At 40.5% G+C, this 20,206-nt stretch overlaps 1 protein-coding gene across 1 annotated transcript in view; it reads right to left on the bottom strand.

Moving 5' to 3' along the window:
- Window positions 1-20,206, bottom strand: part of LOC116320294 (plexin-A2-like) — an 80,238-nt gene that overhangs the window by 37,853 nt on the left and 22,179 nt on the right. Inside the window, exons 4-5 of the mRNA XM_031739860.2 lie at window positions 10,294-10,428; window positions 2,926-3,026 (exon numbers count right to left, since the gene is read on the bottom strand). Coding sequence (XP_031595720.2) covers window positions 2,926-3,026; window positions 10,294-10,428 — 236 coding nt within the window. The remainder of the gene's footprint in view (window positions 1-2,925; window positions 3,027-10,293; window positions 10,429-20,206) is intronic.

Raw genomic sequence — 20,206 nt, 5'->3', positions numbered from 1 at the left:
CCTTAATATCTATCCTCACATACAACTTTTCCTTTGCCACCTCTCTCTTTGCCATATGCCTAGCCACTTAGTACTCCTATCTACTTTCTTCAGCCTTTCTGACTGTCCCACATTTTCTTTGCTAACCACTCTTTTTCTTTTCTGCACTTTCTCATTCTACCACCGAGTCTGTTGGACACACCAAACACCTTCTTGACCGTTTGCCTCAGCACTACAGCTGCTCTTTCTTGGTCATCTGACAAATCTTCCTTACCCACCAGAGCCTGTCTCAACTCCTTCCTGAACTCAACTTTCTTCCTTCTTCAGCTTCCAGCATTTGATCCAGTTTACCCATGTGAAGCTCCCTCAACTCTTTAATGTCACCTTGTGTTCCTCCCTCTTATTGTTGTACGTGTTCACCACAACTATTTCTATCATCTTTCCTTCTGCATTTCTCTCCTGTCTTAACACCATAGCTACCCAACACCTCCTCATCACCTTTGTTCCCTTCAACTACATGTTCATTGAAGTCTGCACCAATCACCAATCTCTCCCCCTGGGGACACTCTCTACCACTTCATTCAACTTACTCCAGAATTTCTCTTCTAACTGACATCCAACCTGTGGGGCATAGGCACTGAGAACATTCAACATCACCTGTTCGATTTCCAGCTTCAAACTCGTGATCCTGTCTGACACTTTCTTCACTTCCACAATACTATTCATTCAAGATTACCTCATTAGCCCCATTTCTCCTATGATAAAAAAGCTTGAATCCACTCCCAATGCTCCTGGCCTTGCTTCCCTTCCACCTGGTCTTCTGCACACAATATATCTACCTTCCTCCTCTCTGTTGTATCACCCAGCTCTCTCCAATTCCCATTCATAGAACCGGTGCTGCTACTTTCGCTAAATCCAAGTTTGTATAAAACCTTTAGCCATCCATATCTGCTTTTTCATTTATATTATATAATATATAGCAGATATAGATCACGTTAATATGAATTAAGTTTTATATAACATTTAAAAGTATTTCCAATTGTGTCCAATTACTTTTTAAATTATCCGTAACTTTGGATTGTGCTTGTTAAGATTGCTACTTGTTATTTCCTATAAATGACTTTAAGATGCTGGTTGTCTCTATAACATTTCACTTTGCTTTTTTTGCGCAGAGGAAATTACTGAGCAATAGAAGAATAGCTTTAACTCCCAGACTCCAACAGGCAATTAAAAGTAAAAGTGAAAGGCCTGGCAGCATACTGTGACCTTAGAATAATCCCGTAAGAGAGAAGTGCAAAGTAAAAAGATATTTTAAGTAATGGCAAGAAGTGGAAAGGACCTTTAAATCTTTTTTTTTTGGGCCAGCTTTAGAAATGTAGGATTTGATGTAGAGATTATATCGATACTACCATCTTTTATAGAGGCATTATAGCAGTTTCTCTCAGAGAGAATCTATCAGACTGTACGGTTTCTATGCTGTACTTCTACGCAAACACCATTTAAAAGAATTAATAAAGCGTATCTGTGCTGTAAAGTTGAACTATGAAAGCAAATCCAGAGAGCATTTTGACTGTACACCATCATCTCTTTCTTTTTAACATGTAACACATGCAGCAAGGGGAGAAGGTACTTAATCCACTCTCAGAGGCTGTTGAGGGGGTGGCACCTCCTGAGAGAGCTCAAAGAGCACTGAGGCCTCTGCTGTAATTACAACACGATATAAAGGTGCATTGGAAACGTGGTGACAGCTGTTGCTGGCTCGGCTCCTTGAGGCGGACCGCAGCACAGCAGCGTAGACGGTCACCTTCTGACCGCTCATCAGATGAAGTGCTCCTGAAAAAAAACGGCTTTCATCTCTGACCGTCTTTCATTGCCTTTTATTTTTCCCTCTTTTATCCACCGTGTTTTGTCTGATGGAACCATTTGTTCGCTTTTCCTTCAGGCTCTTTGCATGCTCAGAAACGCCCCCCACACACACTCTGTTAGATAGGTTCTTTGGTTCACCGTGCCAGGGGTAGGAAACTGAGATCCTGAAAGTAGTGTATGTGACACACTGAGAGAGTCATTCAGGCAGCTGAAAAAGACCCCAATCTGGATTTAATAGACAGAAAAACAAAGTAGTCTCATTCTGCAGTGTGAGAGATCATGATTCACTTTGGGTTACTTGAGGGAACAGCAGCCTATCTACTCACTGATAAGTGTAAGGCATTAATTTAAATAAACAGTTTAATGGGACTTTCAGACAAAGTCAGTACTCAGGGAGAAAAAAAACAACTGTTTAATGAAGTAATTTAGATTTTAAAAAGCCTATTTTTTTCCCTTCTTTCCACCCAGTTTGATAAAGCAGAGAGCTGCAATTTAAATAATGCTGATCACCATCAAGATATTGCTGGCTGAAATGACGACGTCATATGATGACAGCAGTAAATCCCTGGCTGAGGTCAGATTCAACACGACGGCTGGTTCAGAAACACAGGGTTTTAATCTTCTGAATCCCCTTTGCTCCATATCGAGGTATTATGCAAGCTAACCTGGGGTCAGATAATTAAGATGGAGGAGATAAGCCTGCTCCGTCAGGTCCAAAATGTTCCCCGGGTATGTAGAGGTGCAGCTGGTACACCTGCTGTGGCTGTAAGGCTAATCCCTCCCTCCTCCATTAAACACCCCTTTTCCTCTTGTGCAACAGACAATAAAATCTGGTGGGCATGCAGTTTCTGCTGTCCCAAATAGCGCTATTTAGGAGGGATCACACTGTCCAGCAACCACTTCCTGGCTTTATATTCATCCTGCCAGCTGTTGATAATGGCAAACTCCATGGAGTACAATAACTGTGTTATATTAAACTCAACAAATCATGTGACTACATACAGTAATTTTGTGCTTTTAAATCCCTCGGCTATGATGAGAGATTGGGATCGTGAGAGAAGATAAAGTGAGCAGACTTACATGTTATACAGGACGCACCAGCCACAGTGGGGGTCACCAGAGCTCAGACACTCAGCACATGTACTGTACTGCTCACAGGCCTCCACAGGAACTTGAGCCACCTAAACAAGAGGAACAGTTTAACAGCTCAAAAAATGTAAAAAAACAAAGCCATAAATTCTCGTGTTGTTCTGTTGCAATATTTTTAACATCTTTTTTTTATATCTGTAAAGAGTGCTGAATCGAGTAGGAGCCACTGTAATGTTCATGAACGTATCGTCCAATTTAGATGTTTAGTTCATTACAATTAATGTTACATTTTTAAGATAAATGTGGCACATTTGTGCCTACACTGTGTAATCTTCAGTGGACATCCAGACAGGAAACATAGAAAAATGGTGAGCAAAAATAACATGCATGCATTATTAGCTTTCTGGCCAGAACTGAACCCGGAAATAAGTGTAAGTGTCCCAAACCACCAGGCCACCTGGACACCCAAATAGTCATACAGAAATTTGCAAACGTTGCTCTTATACAAACTATCCTCTGAAACTTGTTATAGATGTGGCTACCGAAATTTGCTTAGAGGTGCCACATATATTCTTTTAGAATCATATTTCATACATAGTGGGACATCTAACTAAAATGATAATAAAGTAATTCAAAAGCACTGACCAATAATCCGGAATAATAAAACGAACTGACACGTCTAAACTGGGTAGACGGTGTATTAAATAGAATTTTATCCAAAAACCATCAACCTGTGCATCAACTATACTGATGTCACGGAGTGGAAATAAGGCCAACAAAGGCATGCAAATAAAACACTGACGAAATAATAAGCAGCTGATGATGAGTGAGCAAAGCCCATTTCATCATTCTGCCTATTTTTCACTATAAGGAAGCCTCGTCAGAGCTCACACTCTAAAATATCCCAAAAGAAAAAAAAATTTCTCTTTCTAGCTGCAGACACAAATTTGCAGTATGCAGTATTGTGGTTTTTACCCACATGAAGAATTGCCAGATTTTCTTGTCAGAAAGGACTTGAAATGACACCAAAATCTGAGAAGCAGTTTTGCAGCAATCTTCATTTTTAACTTTTTTTTTAATAACCTTTGATAAAGGATTTTCTTACACACCAATAAAGTATATTACACTGTAGCCATATTATATAGGTCCGTACTATTTTCCACATCTGCGCAGACACAAACGCATTCTAACAGACAGACTGCCACACTCTCTACTTCTAACACCACTTCCATGCATGAATGTCTGGCAAAGCATAAGCTCTCCATTAGCTGCTGTTGCGTTTGCACCACCCCTGCATACAAAACCAGTTAGAGCCGCAGCCTGAGCCCAGCTATTTTATACTTTGTTATTATTCTGGGTCTGGACATATGATGCAAGCAATTTCCTGATGTAAGCAATCACAAATGAAGAGTGGATTATGGATTAGAGTGTCTCCGGTGCTCTTGATAGCATAAGTGGGTGCTCTCTCAGGTCTGTGTTGGCAAAATGGATTATCTGCTGCTCCCTTCGAAATAACTTTCTCCCTTTTTTCCAGCAGTTCAGAATCCATTCGGTGCATTCCATTAGCAAAATTATTTTGCAGCACGGGTGGCGCTGAGGGCTCTAAGTACATATCTGACGCAGTAGAAATAATCCATGAATTGTTGTAGACTGAAGCTCATCTAAGTTAACAAAGTTGGTCTGCGGTGTGACCTTTACAAGGGGAGAGCTATGGATCTTCTGTTTTCTACTGTCTGTTCTGAGAATCAGATGTGAAGCCTGCACCGCACATCAGGGTTGATTCATTTAGTGGAACTGACCTGAGCACGGTCTTACTGAGTTGAATCCAAATAAGATCAAACAATATGTCGTGTGTGTGTGTGTCTGTACTGAGTGTGTGTGTGTATATATATAAACAGGAATATTTGAGATGCAGGCACAAAGGAAAGTTACAACACAACAATGGTCACTGGCCGAATTACACTATTACAGTTACATGATATGCATCTATTCAGAAGGTCTCCATTACACCACCCCTCATGTTGTGTTGCGCATAATAAAACGATAAATACAGCAAGCCTCAGAAATATCAGTTACATAAAGTCCACTTTGATGGTCATAACAAGACAACGAAATAGGATTTCATTCAAGATCACTTTGCGGTGACCCTCCTGTCACTTTGTCTTTTTAGGTCATGTGTCCCATGGGTGGAGTTGTAAAAGGCCCAGCCAGCTGGCTGACACCAGGGTTGGGTTTGACAATTTGACGGCAAGCATAAAAGGAAAAACGCTACACAACTGACTTACTAATTTACATGTTAAATACATACATACAAGTGAAATCACATGGACTCGTGTTTTGTTGCACGCTTAAGCCACTCATAACAGCTTGACATAAAATAGAAAATCAAAGATACTAATTGGAACACCTTGCTCAACATTTCATAGTTTTCAAATGTATCTAGATAAATCTGGTACAATATGTTGAAACTGGATAGGTAAAAATGTGTTTGGGTGAAAAGTTGCCATGAACAGGAAAGGCAACAACCGTAGTTCACCATAAATAGGCAGTCGTGTAAAACAAACAACAGAATTCAAAGAAGCACAGATGACAAGCAAAAACACTGGCTGCAGTTAACATCTTCAATTCGTTTCCACGCTTGGTTGTCAATTTACTTATAATGATTTTTATGTCTGCAGTGCCAACAAACAACAGCACCAATCCCACTAAGCTTTGTAATGTGTAGACGGCACTAAAACATGTAGATTTGCATCTGCAAAACTCTGCATAGAACTAATCACACGCTGTACCATAACAGCGAGCGGTATGTGCATCTGACTGAGCAAAACAGCATGCTGCAGACTCCTATAGAAGCAGCTTATTAATCACAAAGTACCCACACCCTAAAGCATACTCTGCTTACACTCTATTTGACTCTAAATGGGACTAACGTTTCTCAAGAGTACACAATGAGTCACCAGGAGTCATTTTCTCATGGACTTTTATGGAATCTGAGATCTTTCTGTAGTAGTCATCCTTTGCTGGTCATTAAAAAGAATCCAGGTTTTGAGACACTTCTCAGATTGGTGGCTATACCCATGTTTAATTTATCATCTATAGCACCAACACAGAAACAACACAGTGCCATGATGAAGCCATTTCTCTGTAACCATTAGTCAGAACAAACCCATCTTCACACTCTTCCTTCATTTTGAGCTCAGCTGCACACCCCTAATATTTTGAATGGTTGTGACTCTATTGCATTGACAAAATTGATCTAAAGTTACTGACACATGTAGTAACATCTGCAGAAGTACTGGAAAATGATCTTTGTGTAGTTCTTGCTACAGTAGTTGTCTCACCGAGCATATTTTACCATAAAAACGCGCAGACACAACACCAGCCATGGTAATGCTGCAGGTGAAAGCACAAGCTAATGCTGTTGTTTATTTAAATATTCATATTTTTTGTAGTGGCCTGAACACCCACAGATAAACAGAATGAGGCAGTCCAAGGGGAAATCAAGACATGGTCACTGGTTCTGAGTTGGCTAAACAGGGAGCTGAAACAGGAGGGCGAAATTCAGATATTTTTAGTTATAAAAAATAAGCTGGAAAAATTACGAGAAGAGAGCACTGGTGGAGATCACCGACCGCAACAACTTAAGAATATGTATTTCCACACCAGTAAATTTGTATGGGATTTGAATTTTCTTTGTTGCTGAATACTGAATACGTCTCAAGTAGATACCTGTTCATCTTGGAATATGGCTAAGAAATGAAAATCTGTGCAATGTTCATATGAAAACATAAAGTATCTGTGTGTCCTTTATAATGTATGTCTACAATTGTGTTTGCTTAAATTAAGCACAATTTCTCAGTTCATGTTCAGCGTGCTGTAGATCCTCATAAATCATTCATAACTAGACGGAGTTTTAGTATTTCTCATCAAGCTTTTGTTTGCCTTGTGTTTTTTCGTGGTATTTCCTCATTTCAAGCAATCACAGAAAACCAATAAATATGCCCCTTTTCCCCAGAGGCAAAATCTCATTCTGACTGCTTTTGAGCGTTGTATCATGGTAGAATCGGCTGATGATCACATCCACTTTTCTAGCTTTGGGAAAATCTTTATCGTCTCCCAACATCTGGGATGGCTTTACACTAATGCTCGACCTTATTATCTGACCAATTCACTATCTCTGTAACACTTTCATCTGGATTTATTGAAACTTTACGAATGCTGTCGCATGAACATTCAGGCTTTTAGACCTCTGTGATGCTGTCATCCTATATCCTCAGTCTGCTTTGGAAAAATCCACAGCCATCACATGACTATATCATGATCGCATTGCATTTCACCGCATATCCAACACCTTTCCAGCCTTTTACAGTATGACTATAGCTGTTTCAAAAATTGTGCTACATTAAATCATAAATATAAAAGTATGAGTATATGTTGTGCAAACAATTTCAAAAGATTTCAGGATATGAAAAAATAAAGTCTGTATTAACATTGTAATGCAGATTTCTGTTGAATTTAATTTCTTCACTTTATCAGCTGTAAACACTAAAAACACGTTACGTTAGTTTAAGCAACAACACCTTTAGAGAGAGGTTTCTGTTTGAAACTCTCTTGGCCTTTTCATCACCCTTGCTGCTGTGATTCCACAACAGAATAATTTGTAACTCAAAAGGTACTCAGTAGTTGTCAGGTTGTATATTTAGATGACAGAGTAACTCTGATTAATTAAGAATAATACGATTTCATAATAATGCAATAAATAAATGAGGTTACAGATTAGTGAGAGGCTGATTTTGCCAGAAGAAGTAATAAATCACCAGCACAGCACATTCACTTCACAAGACACGGCTCCTACCAGCCTGTGTTAACAGTGCAGCAACACCTGAGTTCATTAGTGGATAAGTGCTGATAAACAGCTGCAAACTCTGGAAGTGTTACAGTAGTATGAATGCAAACTAAACCAAAAGAAAAAAAATAAGGATGCCATAAATATAAACAATCTTAGATCCATATTTCTTGTTTAAATTGCCATGACAACATCTGTCCACAAACAGAGAAAGATGTACCATGTGGCTGCTGGTGAATATCCATGCAGTTTAGAAACAATTCAAATGAACACATATGGACCATGATAGGTGTGTCAGTAAAGGCGGGTTTCCGCCCATCTGAGTTTTGGGGGAAGGTCCCACAAAATAGGCTGGGAAATGGTGGTACACTGTGCTCTCACATACAGGTAAGGGTTAATAGATAGGCACAGGTAAACAAAGAAATGGTTGGGTTGGATTTCAAGCAATGATTTTACATTTCACAGAGTGGCACTTTGAAAGATTGCTCTGGAAAAACCCTGCAGCCCCCTTCTTCTTTTAGGTTTAAAGCCTTAGCCATGACTTCACAGACTGGAGTGACATTCAGTGAGGTTTTACTGTGTTTGGATTCTGAGCATTTCTATTCTTAGAAATGATCAAACTAAAGGCATACAGTGAGAAAAAAGATTAACTGCTGTGAAGAATTTTTTTCCATATCAATAATGGCTTCCAAGGGGTGTTTTGGTGAGGACACAGATGTACACAAAAACACACACATCCACACACATACACACGATCCTCACTCTTTATCATCATGCTAACCCTGCATGTTTCACCCGGCAGGAGACAGAGGGGCTCATTGTTATTCCACAAGGGTCGGCTGATCTCAGCCAAATCTGTCTGTGCTTCGCTCCTCATTCCACATCATTTCTGTATTGTTTGGCTCCCAGGAATCTGAAAATCTCTCATCTCTGGGATCTACTGGAAATGTGGGAAATCTGCGAGTGAAGCCCTCTCCCTGGTGGATTCCTTACCCATGATACGGGGAAGTCTAAAGGGAAAGCTGAGCAAAGATGGAGAAGAAGACAAAAAGCGGAAGGCTTTACTCTGTTTCAAGCTCCTGGAGGCTACAAAGCCAAAGCTGTTCTAATATTGAGAGAAAATGCCAGGCGAAGCAGGGTTTGGTTATTGCTCTGTTACTGTGCGTCACTGAAGGCGGAGTGAAGAGAATAGCTGGCTATCTCCTTGAAGGAAGCATGTGTCTCTCCTTGAACGACCAGAGCTCATCAATAAGTTATGCCCTGTCTCTTCCAGTCTATCACACAGAAGGAAGAGCTGCCTTGATTTGTTTTAGAAGACGGCACCCAACACAAGACTGTCTCTATTCTTCCTCAAATGACATTATGTGTTGTCTTAAACTTGACGCTTTTATAGATTTCCAGACTGTTTTTCAAGCTCTCAGAAAAGAGTCAGAGCTACTCTGATGTAACTGACACAACTGCAATTGTCCCACTGCCCTTTGGCTTTCTGTCCTGTGACTCTGGCTCAATAAATTCCAGCAGTCAGAAGACAACCGAGAGCAGTGGTAGAGACTTTTTTTTTTCTTTTTTTGGCTGCACTGAAACCTAATCCCATTTCACAGTGGCATGCCAGCGCGCCAAAATAATCACTTGATGGGAGTTGAAAGTGATTACCACTGTTCACTCTTATCTCCAATGAGTGCAGAGAATATCGTCCAACAACGACAACAACTGCTCGCCTCTGTGATGCTGGGCCAAGTGAGGAGCAGATGAGGGGGAATACAGCCACACAGAAAAAAAAGCAGCCACTGGTTTTGTATGGGGTGTGTGTGTGTGTGTGTGTGTGTGTGTGTGTGTGTGTGTGTGTGTGTGTGTGTGTGTGTGTGTGTGTGTGTGTGTGTTGCGTACAAAAGATGCATGCGCTGTAAGTCGATTCGCATGGATAAGTAATTGGAGCAGTTGTCCATCCTCTTACACACAGTCTGCATATTTAACAATCCCTTCTGTAGACGTACAGTTCATGAATGTAAGGGAATTATTGTTTTAAGGATAAGTCATAATCCTCTGCTTCAATTCCAAATAAACAGTATTAATTTATAATTTAGCATAGTTTAATGTTTTTGATTTGAAACCGTTTTACTTCTGATTCCAAAGCTCCATGCAGAAATACTAATCTTAACAGAATGTGCAGAACATTTCTTTTTGCAACAGCCTGAAAAAAACAAGGATTATTTATTTGTTTTGGCCCTCAGTCCAAATCTAATGATTATTATTAATATGTTTGTTCAAAACAGCTTCCACTAGATTTTCAAAAATGCTTCCATGCTGTACGCTTCTTGTCAACTAAAACTCTAAATTTCGTGCTACACGTCTTGTGTTTAACTCAAGGACATGTCAGCATGCCGAACACTCGCTGTCATAGGGGCTTGAACCTGTGGGCTTCCAGCTGAAGGACAGCCTCATCTGTTGCTGCATCATCCTGCTTTCCCAATGTTTCTCTTGACAGCAGCACCAACATGAGGGCGTTTCCTCACCTGCTTGCCAGACATGACATAGAGAGAGTTCCTGTCCAGGGAGAAGGCCATGTCCCGGAGGATGGGACTGCTATCCTTCATCACAGTCACTGTCTCGTACAGCACTCCTCCTTCCAGAGGGCTGTCCACCCTGATCTGCAGAGGCATAGACAAACACAGAGATGAAGAGACAGTGACTGAATGGTTACTGTACATTTGTAGAATTAGGACTCTTCTCTACTATGTAAGATTTTGTATGCTTTCTATGTTTTGTTAAAAGAAAACTAAATGTCAGCTTTATAAGAAATATGCGCGGATGGCTTTTGCTTTCAGTTTTATGATCACCCACTGTTATGTGTAAGGTTTGGTGTGTTTTTCCACTTTAACTTGTAAAACTAAAGGAAACCATTCTTGGCTCCATTTGGTGCACAGCAGTGTAACGACTTCAATAAAATGTGAAGCAATAACCATCAATGCATTTCTCCAGAGTATACAACTGTAATGAAGGTCCATACAAACTATACAAGCCAGTAACGCTTTGTTCTTCGTTAATGGCTAATCAGTTGTAAATAAATGCTCCTCCCTTCCAGCGGTCCATTAGAACATCAGCTCATTATCTAAAAAGGCACTTATGTGAGAGGACAGACAAAACAGCTTGTTAACTTGTAAATGAAAAAGAACAACTTGAAATTAAATGCAAAGGAAATGTTTAAGTAGTAGGTACTGTAAATGAGGAGATCAAAAACAATTTAATCTCTGTTAATTCAGTACAGCGATGTCTTCAAAGAGCAGTTCATCAGTTGTTACATTAAAGAGCTGTGTCTACTTAGAAAGCAAGTGAAAGGATTTTTTCAGGGTTTAATGCTGTTCAAACACCATTAAACACCAAACAAACTTAACCTGAGAGATCTGAGAGATTAGTCAACCTGCTAAGCTGTAGATCAGGAATTAACCTCAGTACATAACTGTTGATTTTATAGTTCTATATGCTATATTCTATCCTATGTTCCAAAAACATGTTTAAGTAGGCTTTAGTTGAAAGCACCTTTCACGTTGCTTGGCTAATAGTGCCAGTTCTCGCCGGCTTTATAATAAGCTACTATTTGGCGCCAAACATCGCAGCTGTGGATTTCACCAAGATGAAATTGATGTTGATCTTCTTATCTAGCTCTCAGACAGCAAGTAAGCAAATTCAAAAATGTCTGTCTCACAGCTTAGTCACAGTTTGTTTTTCCCTCAACAGTTACCTCTGATTTCCCAATGTGTGTTTGAAAGCTTACACAATAAATTAGGTGTGGGTATTTGAGATGGAGAGTCTGTGGATGCTTTACATTTATTTCATTCTCCTTCATTTAAATTCCTGACTTGTGGCGCTTTGCAATAGTTTTGCTAGCGTGTTCACCCAGTGCCACCAAGACAAGGTACATTTACAGCCTGTGGTGAGACTGAGGGGAAGAAAAGGGAAAGACAGATTAGCTGCTTCTCATTCAGTAGTCCAACTGGTTATTGCGCCTCTGACCCACATTCACCCCTGAGGTTAAAGCAGTGACGCATCTGAGTTTTGAAACGTGTTTAGCAAGTTCAGCCTTAATTTGACTTTGGAGTGACTTTCAGAGAGAAATCTTTTGGGGCTCATTAAATGCAAGCATAGAAAACGGATGCCCACCGGTGAAGCGGTTTCGATTCTCCCCTCCCACCTCTACCAACAAACAAGGTGTGCTGCTTCGGTAAAGCAAACAAATAAGCAGGTCTGTCTTTGTAAAAAGTGGCTCACTGATATGGAAGTTGTCAATCTTAATAAGAGCTTTTAGCTGAAAAAGCCATTGTTATTCTCAATATAACTATATGTTAGTTATATATTGAAAGTGTTCATTTTTCATCATTTTGTCACAAAGACAGAAATTGTCTTGTTTGTCTTTCTCCTTAGTGCTGTCCTTCAATTTTCTATTTCACAAAAATACCTTTATTTGCACTCACAAAGCCCTCTTTTGTAATGCTGGTGAAGGAATGATGTGCATTGCATCACTAAAGTGATGCTAACTTGACAAGTGAAATAGAAGTCAGAAATGTGAAACAAGAGTCTGGGAAAAAATCTCATTAGCTATGCAAACCCAGGTGGAAGCCCCATTTAAATTCCAAGGAGACTAGATCATTAAACATGTGATGCAATTACAGTAAAGCTGAATTAATTTCTCAATCATAATAATTTAAATAAATACAAGATAATGAAGAATTGGAGCAGAGAATTGTGGGAGCGGTTTGGAACGTCTGCAGTGTGATTATGACAGACTTCCCTGCATGAATCCCAACACGTGGACTTAGGCGACCTCGCCACCCAAATCAAATCTGACTGCAGAAGATTTTGAATGTGTGCCAAGCTTTGCTTGCACACATGGCGGCGGAGCCTCAGCAGTCTCTCAATGGGGACAGTCAATCAATACAAACTGATTACATGATTGGATCCCCTGGGCACCAAAACTTCATCAATCAATCATGCCTCCACCTTCCAGGCAGCTGTGCCTCTCCAACCGTCAGCTCTGCCATCCAAGAATGAAAAGGGGGTGGAGGGGTGGGGGCATAAATATGTGCTAACGGGTGTGTCTGTTTGTTGGTGTATGTGGCTGGCGGAAGGGGAGAAGCAAAGATATGTCATTGTCTTCAGTGTTAACACCAAAGTTGCAATTACAATAGCAACACAGGATGGCCTCTTAAATCCAGATCATAAGAGGACAGACACTGTCTCTCACCTGTCAGATTGTTAATAACTCAACACCATGCATAACCTTATCCTTTAAATAGTTATTTCAAAGACAGATTTAGTTCAGAAATAAGCTTCTTTCTCTCACTCTCGCTCACTCACTCTCTGTTTTTGCTCTCTTTCCTTGTCTGCTCTAGCTACTATTCCTCCTCCTCCTCCTCCTTATCCTATTCCTCCTCTCCCGTATCAAAATCCCACACAGTAATGGAGCCAGTTTACATTATTTTTCCCACACTCTTCTTTTCATAAATAGCAGCACAAACAGAAACCAGAGAATGTGAACATTTCTGCGGTGAAACAATGTTTAAGAAAGCCCAGCACAACCGTTTAGAGGTCAGATACCGAGCCGTGTATAATGAGGTTGACCAGGGGCCAGGGATACAGGGATGAACTCGGAAAAAAATACTGACCCATCACGACCGATTTGTGGTGTTTGATTTCAGCGGATTTAAAAGTGGTTTTATCATCTCAAGCAGGCCTGACCAGGGAGAAGCCCTCTGGGGGTACAACAGGTCCTCAATCTCTTCTTAAGCCCTACAGCTTCATAATGAGAGTAAGGTGGGTTTAATTGGTTTTATAATGAGCCTGTTTTTTGGATGTTACACACACATTTGCACACATACCTACACACACAGCCATGCAAACAAAATAAATTACACACTTGTACTCGTCTGTTGCCTGCTTTCAATAAATCGGTAGTTTTAAATTGTGTGTATGATTACTTGTTTGATCAATACACAATCAGAACACACATACATAGTATAAGAATACTTATAGGGCAGTACTTGTAGTGAACCATTAACTATTTTTTAATACAGCCCACATAAAATTCAGACAATTTCTAAAACTCATGTAACCATTCTCGTTGGGGACAGTAAGAGTTAACAGTTTAAATATTTTAAAGACAAAATTGCCTTCCCAATCTGCTGCCCAGTCCAGCATCATTCGCTAATTTGACCGATTTTGACAGTTACAGGCTACAGAAGCTCAAGGCAGTCTGTATATGTATAGGTATTTTTAGTCTTTAATGGGATAGAGGGAACAACAGCTAATTTCAGACTGACTTCATTTTTACTTCTGTTGCTTTTGTCTCTGGGGACAGACCCTGTGAACAGGTATTGGCTGTGCAGTTACACTTCAGCATTGTGCTAGATTTCAGAGCACCTCAAATGCTTTTTGGTTGTGCTTTGCTCTTTTTTTCATGTTTAATAGTAGATTTGATCCACCGTGGATGGATCACATGTCTAAATAGGGTTGTGGTAAAGTAGTTAGGGCATTGCTTTAAAGTCAATACCAAGGACTGCACATTTTCCAAAAAACCTTAGGAAACCTCTTTTTGTTGAACTTCCTGTGTGGTCTGTGTCATGTAACAGAAGAACTGTACTGTTTTGCCATTGATGCCACATGTTCATACAGTATGACCTCAGTGTGCCTCCCATTTCATTCTCTCATCCCAGCCTCTCACAGCTGACAAGGATATATATTTAACCCATGAATAATATTTAAGCCAATAACAGCAATATCCTTCCTGCTGCTGAAATTCCCTTGCAGAACCTGTGATGGTTATAAACAACCCAGCTTAGTTTGGCCTCTACAAACAGATATGCAACCTGAGCCCATGGGCTCTTAACGAAAACAGCCTCGCTTTCTAGTGGATGGCTTTGCATCTTAAATGCTGAGCTCCACTCGTATCCTGTGAGAGCCAAAGAAAACAAAAAAAAGACTTCTAAGATGTCGCTTGGTTTGAGCCGTTTTGGCTCCGCTGTAAAGCTGCCAGACCTCGTATGAGTAATACACTCAGTCAAAAGTCTCTCCTGTGTGTATTTACATGTGGGATTGATTTCAGGCAGCGATATTAAAGCAGAGGAAGTACACCCATAAATGTCTAAAATGACCTGTTTTCTCCTGAAAATGGAGAAACATTGTAAAGCAGATGATTCCTATGTTTATGCACTGACCAGCCAAACTTGAGAAAGAAAGTTTGTCCATATATGGCCAACCAAGCTGTGCCCAGTTAACCTAAACATATGGATGATGACCCAGGAGGCAAAGAGCAGTCTGTTCAGTAAATCATTCCCAATCTGCCACTCTGACAAGGTTTGTCCCTGAAGACCAGTTGTCTGACGCACTCTGACCTAGACATGGCAAGCCTGGTATAGCTGTTCTTAAACAAACTGTTTTCTAGTCTTTATGTCACATTATGCCAGAAATCAATATTTCATCCTCCTCCATGCAAACGTTTCATGAAATGTATTGTTTTTCATGTAAAACCATTAAAAGTAATAATCAGGACTAACGTTTGCAAGGAAACCACACATAAATCTTCCATTACTCTGAAAACAGGAGCAGATTGATTATACACGCAAGTTTAGATCCGAAGTATATGTATTCAGAGTGTAAACAAGACAGATTTTGGCACAGAACTCACAGTGGATGCTCCCTGGCTGACTCCGTATTGTAACACAGGGCATGCAGTGACATAAGGGCCAGACAACTGTCCACCTTTAAGGTTGAGTGGCTGGCATATGGTCCAATTGTAGATGACAGCCAAGGAGAGCGTGCATTGATTAGCCCACATATCCATCATGGCTCTGTGAATGCTAAAGAGACGAGCTGCAGCAGCTAATGAACACAAAGAGTGTCACTGAGGTGGAGATGTGTATTACAGGACACGACTAATCATTCAGCCATTATGCTAACCGCAGTCACAAAGAGGAGCATATTGATCACAGCCACTAGATACGCTGTATGTTGGCAAGTGCATACCTAAAACGCGATTGCCAACTGGGTTGGAAAAGAGGTCATGACATTCAAGTGTGCGTGCGTGTGTGTGTGTGTGTGTGTGTGTGTGTGTGTGTGTGTGTGTGTGTGTGTGTGAATGCATGTGTGTTTTTGAGATTTATTGTTAAAAGCCTTCCAGTTCCAGCAGCCAAATTTTCAGTTCGCGTTAACCTTCAGCTGCATGGCAAGCTTCCAGGTTTTCATTCCACAATTTCTACAACTTGACCACAGTCTCCGCTCAGTCTGTGCATGTTCACTTCTTTTCTGTCTCCTTGAGGACATGGTTTCCTGTTCTCTGTTTCCTGTCCTCCTCCGTGCAGCCCCCATCCCTCCAATCATTCCCATTGTTTGTCAGGTTCCCATGGCCCATCAACAAAAGCGGTGGGAGGGGGACAGTGGAACAATTCATTGCACCCGTATGGTCTTCATTTTCCTGACCGCAATGCAGTCACAGTCCTGTTTCCATTTGTGTGACCGCACAAGAGAAAGAACAGATATAAAGGAAGAAAGGACAAAGAGTTGGAGAGAGACATAGCTGCTAAATAAAAGCCAGTAAGGAACAGCAGAACGATGTACACTTTTCTCTGTTATCACCAAATTGCCTCTCTTAATACTATTTTAGCTGTACTGAGACATCGAATTGTGATCCGCTCTAAAGATTTTTACCCTTAAGGTCCGGCGCTCTTAATGCAAGATGAAGATTCTTCTCAGAGTAGCCTCAAACAAATCTATTTTTCCTGCTCTCCTCCCCATTCTTATGAGTTCAATCACCACATCTTCCTTTCTCAGCCCCCTTACAACCGTGACTTTGAAAAGTTCAAGTCATTTATCCATTCACTCGAGAATTTCTTCAGCCAGTCAACTGTCTCTATAAGCTGTAATGAATCCACTATTTGCACATGAGAGTATTTGACTAAGGCTTTATTTGCCGTGAGCTTAACATTTTCAACCATTTCTAGGGAAATACTGCTGCTGAGTAGCTGCAGCCGCTGAGGTAATGTGCCGGTCTGTTTTTATTTCGTTCTACACTGCACTCGTAAATGCATCCTTCAAATTATATTTGCCACCACTGAGGCAGTTTTCTTGCAGTGATTGAATAGTAAAGGCATCACTGGCTTGCTCAAGAATAGGGCTGAGGCAGCTGCAGGGATCTAATTTGTGATGCTTGTCAGCCTTGTCTACCTAAGGTAAAGTCCTGTGGCACACACGAACGAGTTAATCATAAAATGTTACTGCACTTTCTCAGTGGCAGCGATGACTTCGCTGATTTCTCCCTGAACATAGAAAAGCACTACATAGGATAAATTTTACAAGAAACTTGGAAGCATCTCGTACTGAGTTGCACAATATTTTTAATTTGCTCACTTTGTCAGAAGAGCACATAGTTCCACTCTGTATGGCTTAGTCCCATGGCACAGTCCTTCTGAGTATTAATGTGCTCAGCAGCAACATTTCCTCAGAAAATCAATTCCACTCATCACTTGTTATGTGTTTGAGGCTGCGACAGGGTAAGCAATGGTATGAAGTCATTCTGCAGTGTGTTTCCTGCTTAGTTACTTGGTAGCAAAGAGGCAAAAGTTTACAGTCCGGCTGTCTTTCGTACAAAAAGGTCGAGAGAAGTGTTATCCTATATGTTTTGACCAAGTGATAAATATGTAATTAAAAAAGGAAAGTTTTCACAGGATTCTGTGTAGTCCACCTTTAGCAGGAATAAGCAGAAGTAATGGTGTTCTGTATAATTCTATCACTCTTTTATATAGTTGCAGAGGAATTTTGTCCCATTCTGCGGCTTCAGTTCATTGAGGTTTACTGGCATTTGTATATGCACAGCTCTCTGTAGGCCCTGCAAAGCCATTTCAGTTAAGCTGAAGAGTGGACACTGACTTTACCATTGTAACATCTTGATTCATCTTGGCCTCACATCTGACTTTAGAACACTTTGGTATGCCTAGGCATTTATAGTTGACTCAGTGACTCCAAGGTGCCCAGGTCCTGTCCTTATCATCATCACTGCAACACTGGTATTTGGTTTTTACCCCACACAGTGTTATGCATTATGGGCCAATATCTTGCAGTTTGGTCCACTCAGTCATTATAAAGATAAACTTTGGAAGCCTAAACCTGCTGCCATGTTCTTGAATTTGCTGGGACATCCACTTCTGGAAATATTTTGGCATTGTGGCAAGACACACCCAAACACTTTAGACAAGCAAACTAGCAAAACCTTTCGGCTTTACAGAGGTGGTCGCATTTGCTGATGATCAGCTAATGAACTGAACTGTTTAGCAGCACCTGGCTGCTACATTCCCTCTTTTTTCCTATGGAAGCAGTGTGGGTGTACTCAGTTGCCACTGCATACAGTCCTATCAAAACATTCTTTTTTACATGAACGTATAGTATACATAATATACTTTTTGCTTCATTATCATAGTCTGCACTACACAAGCTGTAAAGATTGGATCACAGGACCAAGGACAGTGCTTTCTACTACCAGAGCTTGATGCTAGCAGGGACTGATCTGAAGCATAATCTGCTGCTTTTTAGTCTGGACTATGTAATAATGAGGTTTTAAAGATGTCTTGTGTGTATATCACAGAGTAGAGGACAGAATGTCCATGGTTACTGATGCAGCCTCATCACACATATTACAGCCATCTGGCGTTATGGTGGTGCTATCAGTAGGTAAAATCTGATGCAGAATTATAAAAAGCTATAAACAGAATGTATGTTGTTAACCCCTTGCATTGCGTGTAGAGGCTACGCTTGAAGCCACTGAGGTGTTCGATGGTGGAGTTGACGCAATTCCACTGTTATGAATGAAAACTTGTGGTATTGAGGAAGTCCAATAACTCCAGCGTTGCTTATCTTGTCAGCTTAAACATTTATTGTTCACCATTGATTGCATTTGCCATTCCACAGTTCATCTTAAAGTCCAACATCATCAAACATAAATCACAACAGCACAGTTCACAAACTGTTTGGTCCTTTCGACCAACAACACCCAACCCTAATTAAATGTTCCTGCCTTAAATGCAATCACTTACAAACACAAAAAGGGACAACTAGAGGCACACAAACACGAAAATGGCTCCTACAGTGAGCTTTGTATCCTCTTTACTCCAACAATTATTTAATCTTCTTAAAGCTAGTTTAGTCATTTTATTTTTCTGAGACGAGTTAATGATTTCATCAACCTAACTGATAACAGTAGACATGCCTGTAAGTAACAATATCACTGTACAGGATTCTACCAGGATAAAACACCACTTTTGACTATTTACGATTTAACATTATGCTTTAAACAAGGAAGTCATGTTAGTTTTGTTGATTATCCTTTCAGAAATCTTCTTTATGCACATGGCATATTTAGGATAAGTGCATTCATGACAGAGAAAGACATTACAATTAACACTCCCCACACCCCCAATTGGTCTAGTGGGAGTTTCTTCTTTCTTAAAGGGAGTTTTTCCTTCCCACTGTCGCCAAGTGCTTGATCATGGGGGGTTGTTTGATTGTTGGGGTTTTCTCTGTATTACTGTGGGGTCTATGTATGTATGGAAACCTGGTGGTAAAAATTCAGCCTCACCATATCGAGGGTGTGAAACACTGTTAAGGATTGATCACCTTCACCTCACGACTTGACAAAGAAGTGTCTTGTTAACTTGCAATATTTCAGAACATACTGCCAAGAAAGGCACAATAAAACTAGTTATTCGATCGGTGATAATCATTTATTTCATTCGGTCCATCCTAAGGCTTGCACTTTAAATCGTTTCTCCACTCTCTCCATTTCCCACGTATAAGTTTTCAGTGTTTCTTTCAGTGTTTGTTTAAACAGACATGAAATCACTGTGTGTAGACTAAAGAGATTCTTTGTTTCTGAAAGCTCAGGGACAGTCTTTGTGAAGCTGTTCAGATTTGTTCCAGAGCATCACATGAGCAAAACAGAACCACTGAATTCGGATAAATGTGCGTCATTGTTGCACAGAAATTGTTAGAACCTTGGTGTGAGACAGTATTTGTGCCACTGAAAGTTGCATCTACTGTTTCTGTACCTCATACCTTGAGACCAGAATACATTTTAATAAGGATCAGGATGAGATAATCACTTCTATCCGGATTCACCTCATTAGCATACATCCTGCTAAGTGTAAAAGCCCCATTTTGTGTTCAGCCTCGAGTCACCCACAGGGTCATATTACTTCACTAAAATCAACCACCTATGGCTACAAAGCTGTAGCAGATGATGATTGAAATGTCCTATTATAGCTGGAACAGGAGCAGTCTAATCGAGACACATTGATGAGCGCATCCATATGCTGGACGGAGCCTGGATACTAAGATGGTTATCTTGGTGACCTTTCACCCTGGTTACACCCTTTCTGTGGCAGGCTT

This window comes from Oreochromis aureus, linkage group 5 (genome assembly GCF_013358895.1).
Source record: "Oreochromis aureus strain Israel breed Guangdong linkage group 5, ZZ_aureus, whole genome shotgun sequence".
Lineage (NCBI taxonomy): Eukaryota > Metazoa > Chordata > Actinopteri > Cichliformes > Cichlidae > Oreochromis > Oreochromis aureus.
This window is presented reverse-complemented; position numbering and strand designations above follow the sequence as displayed.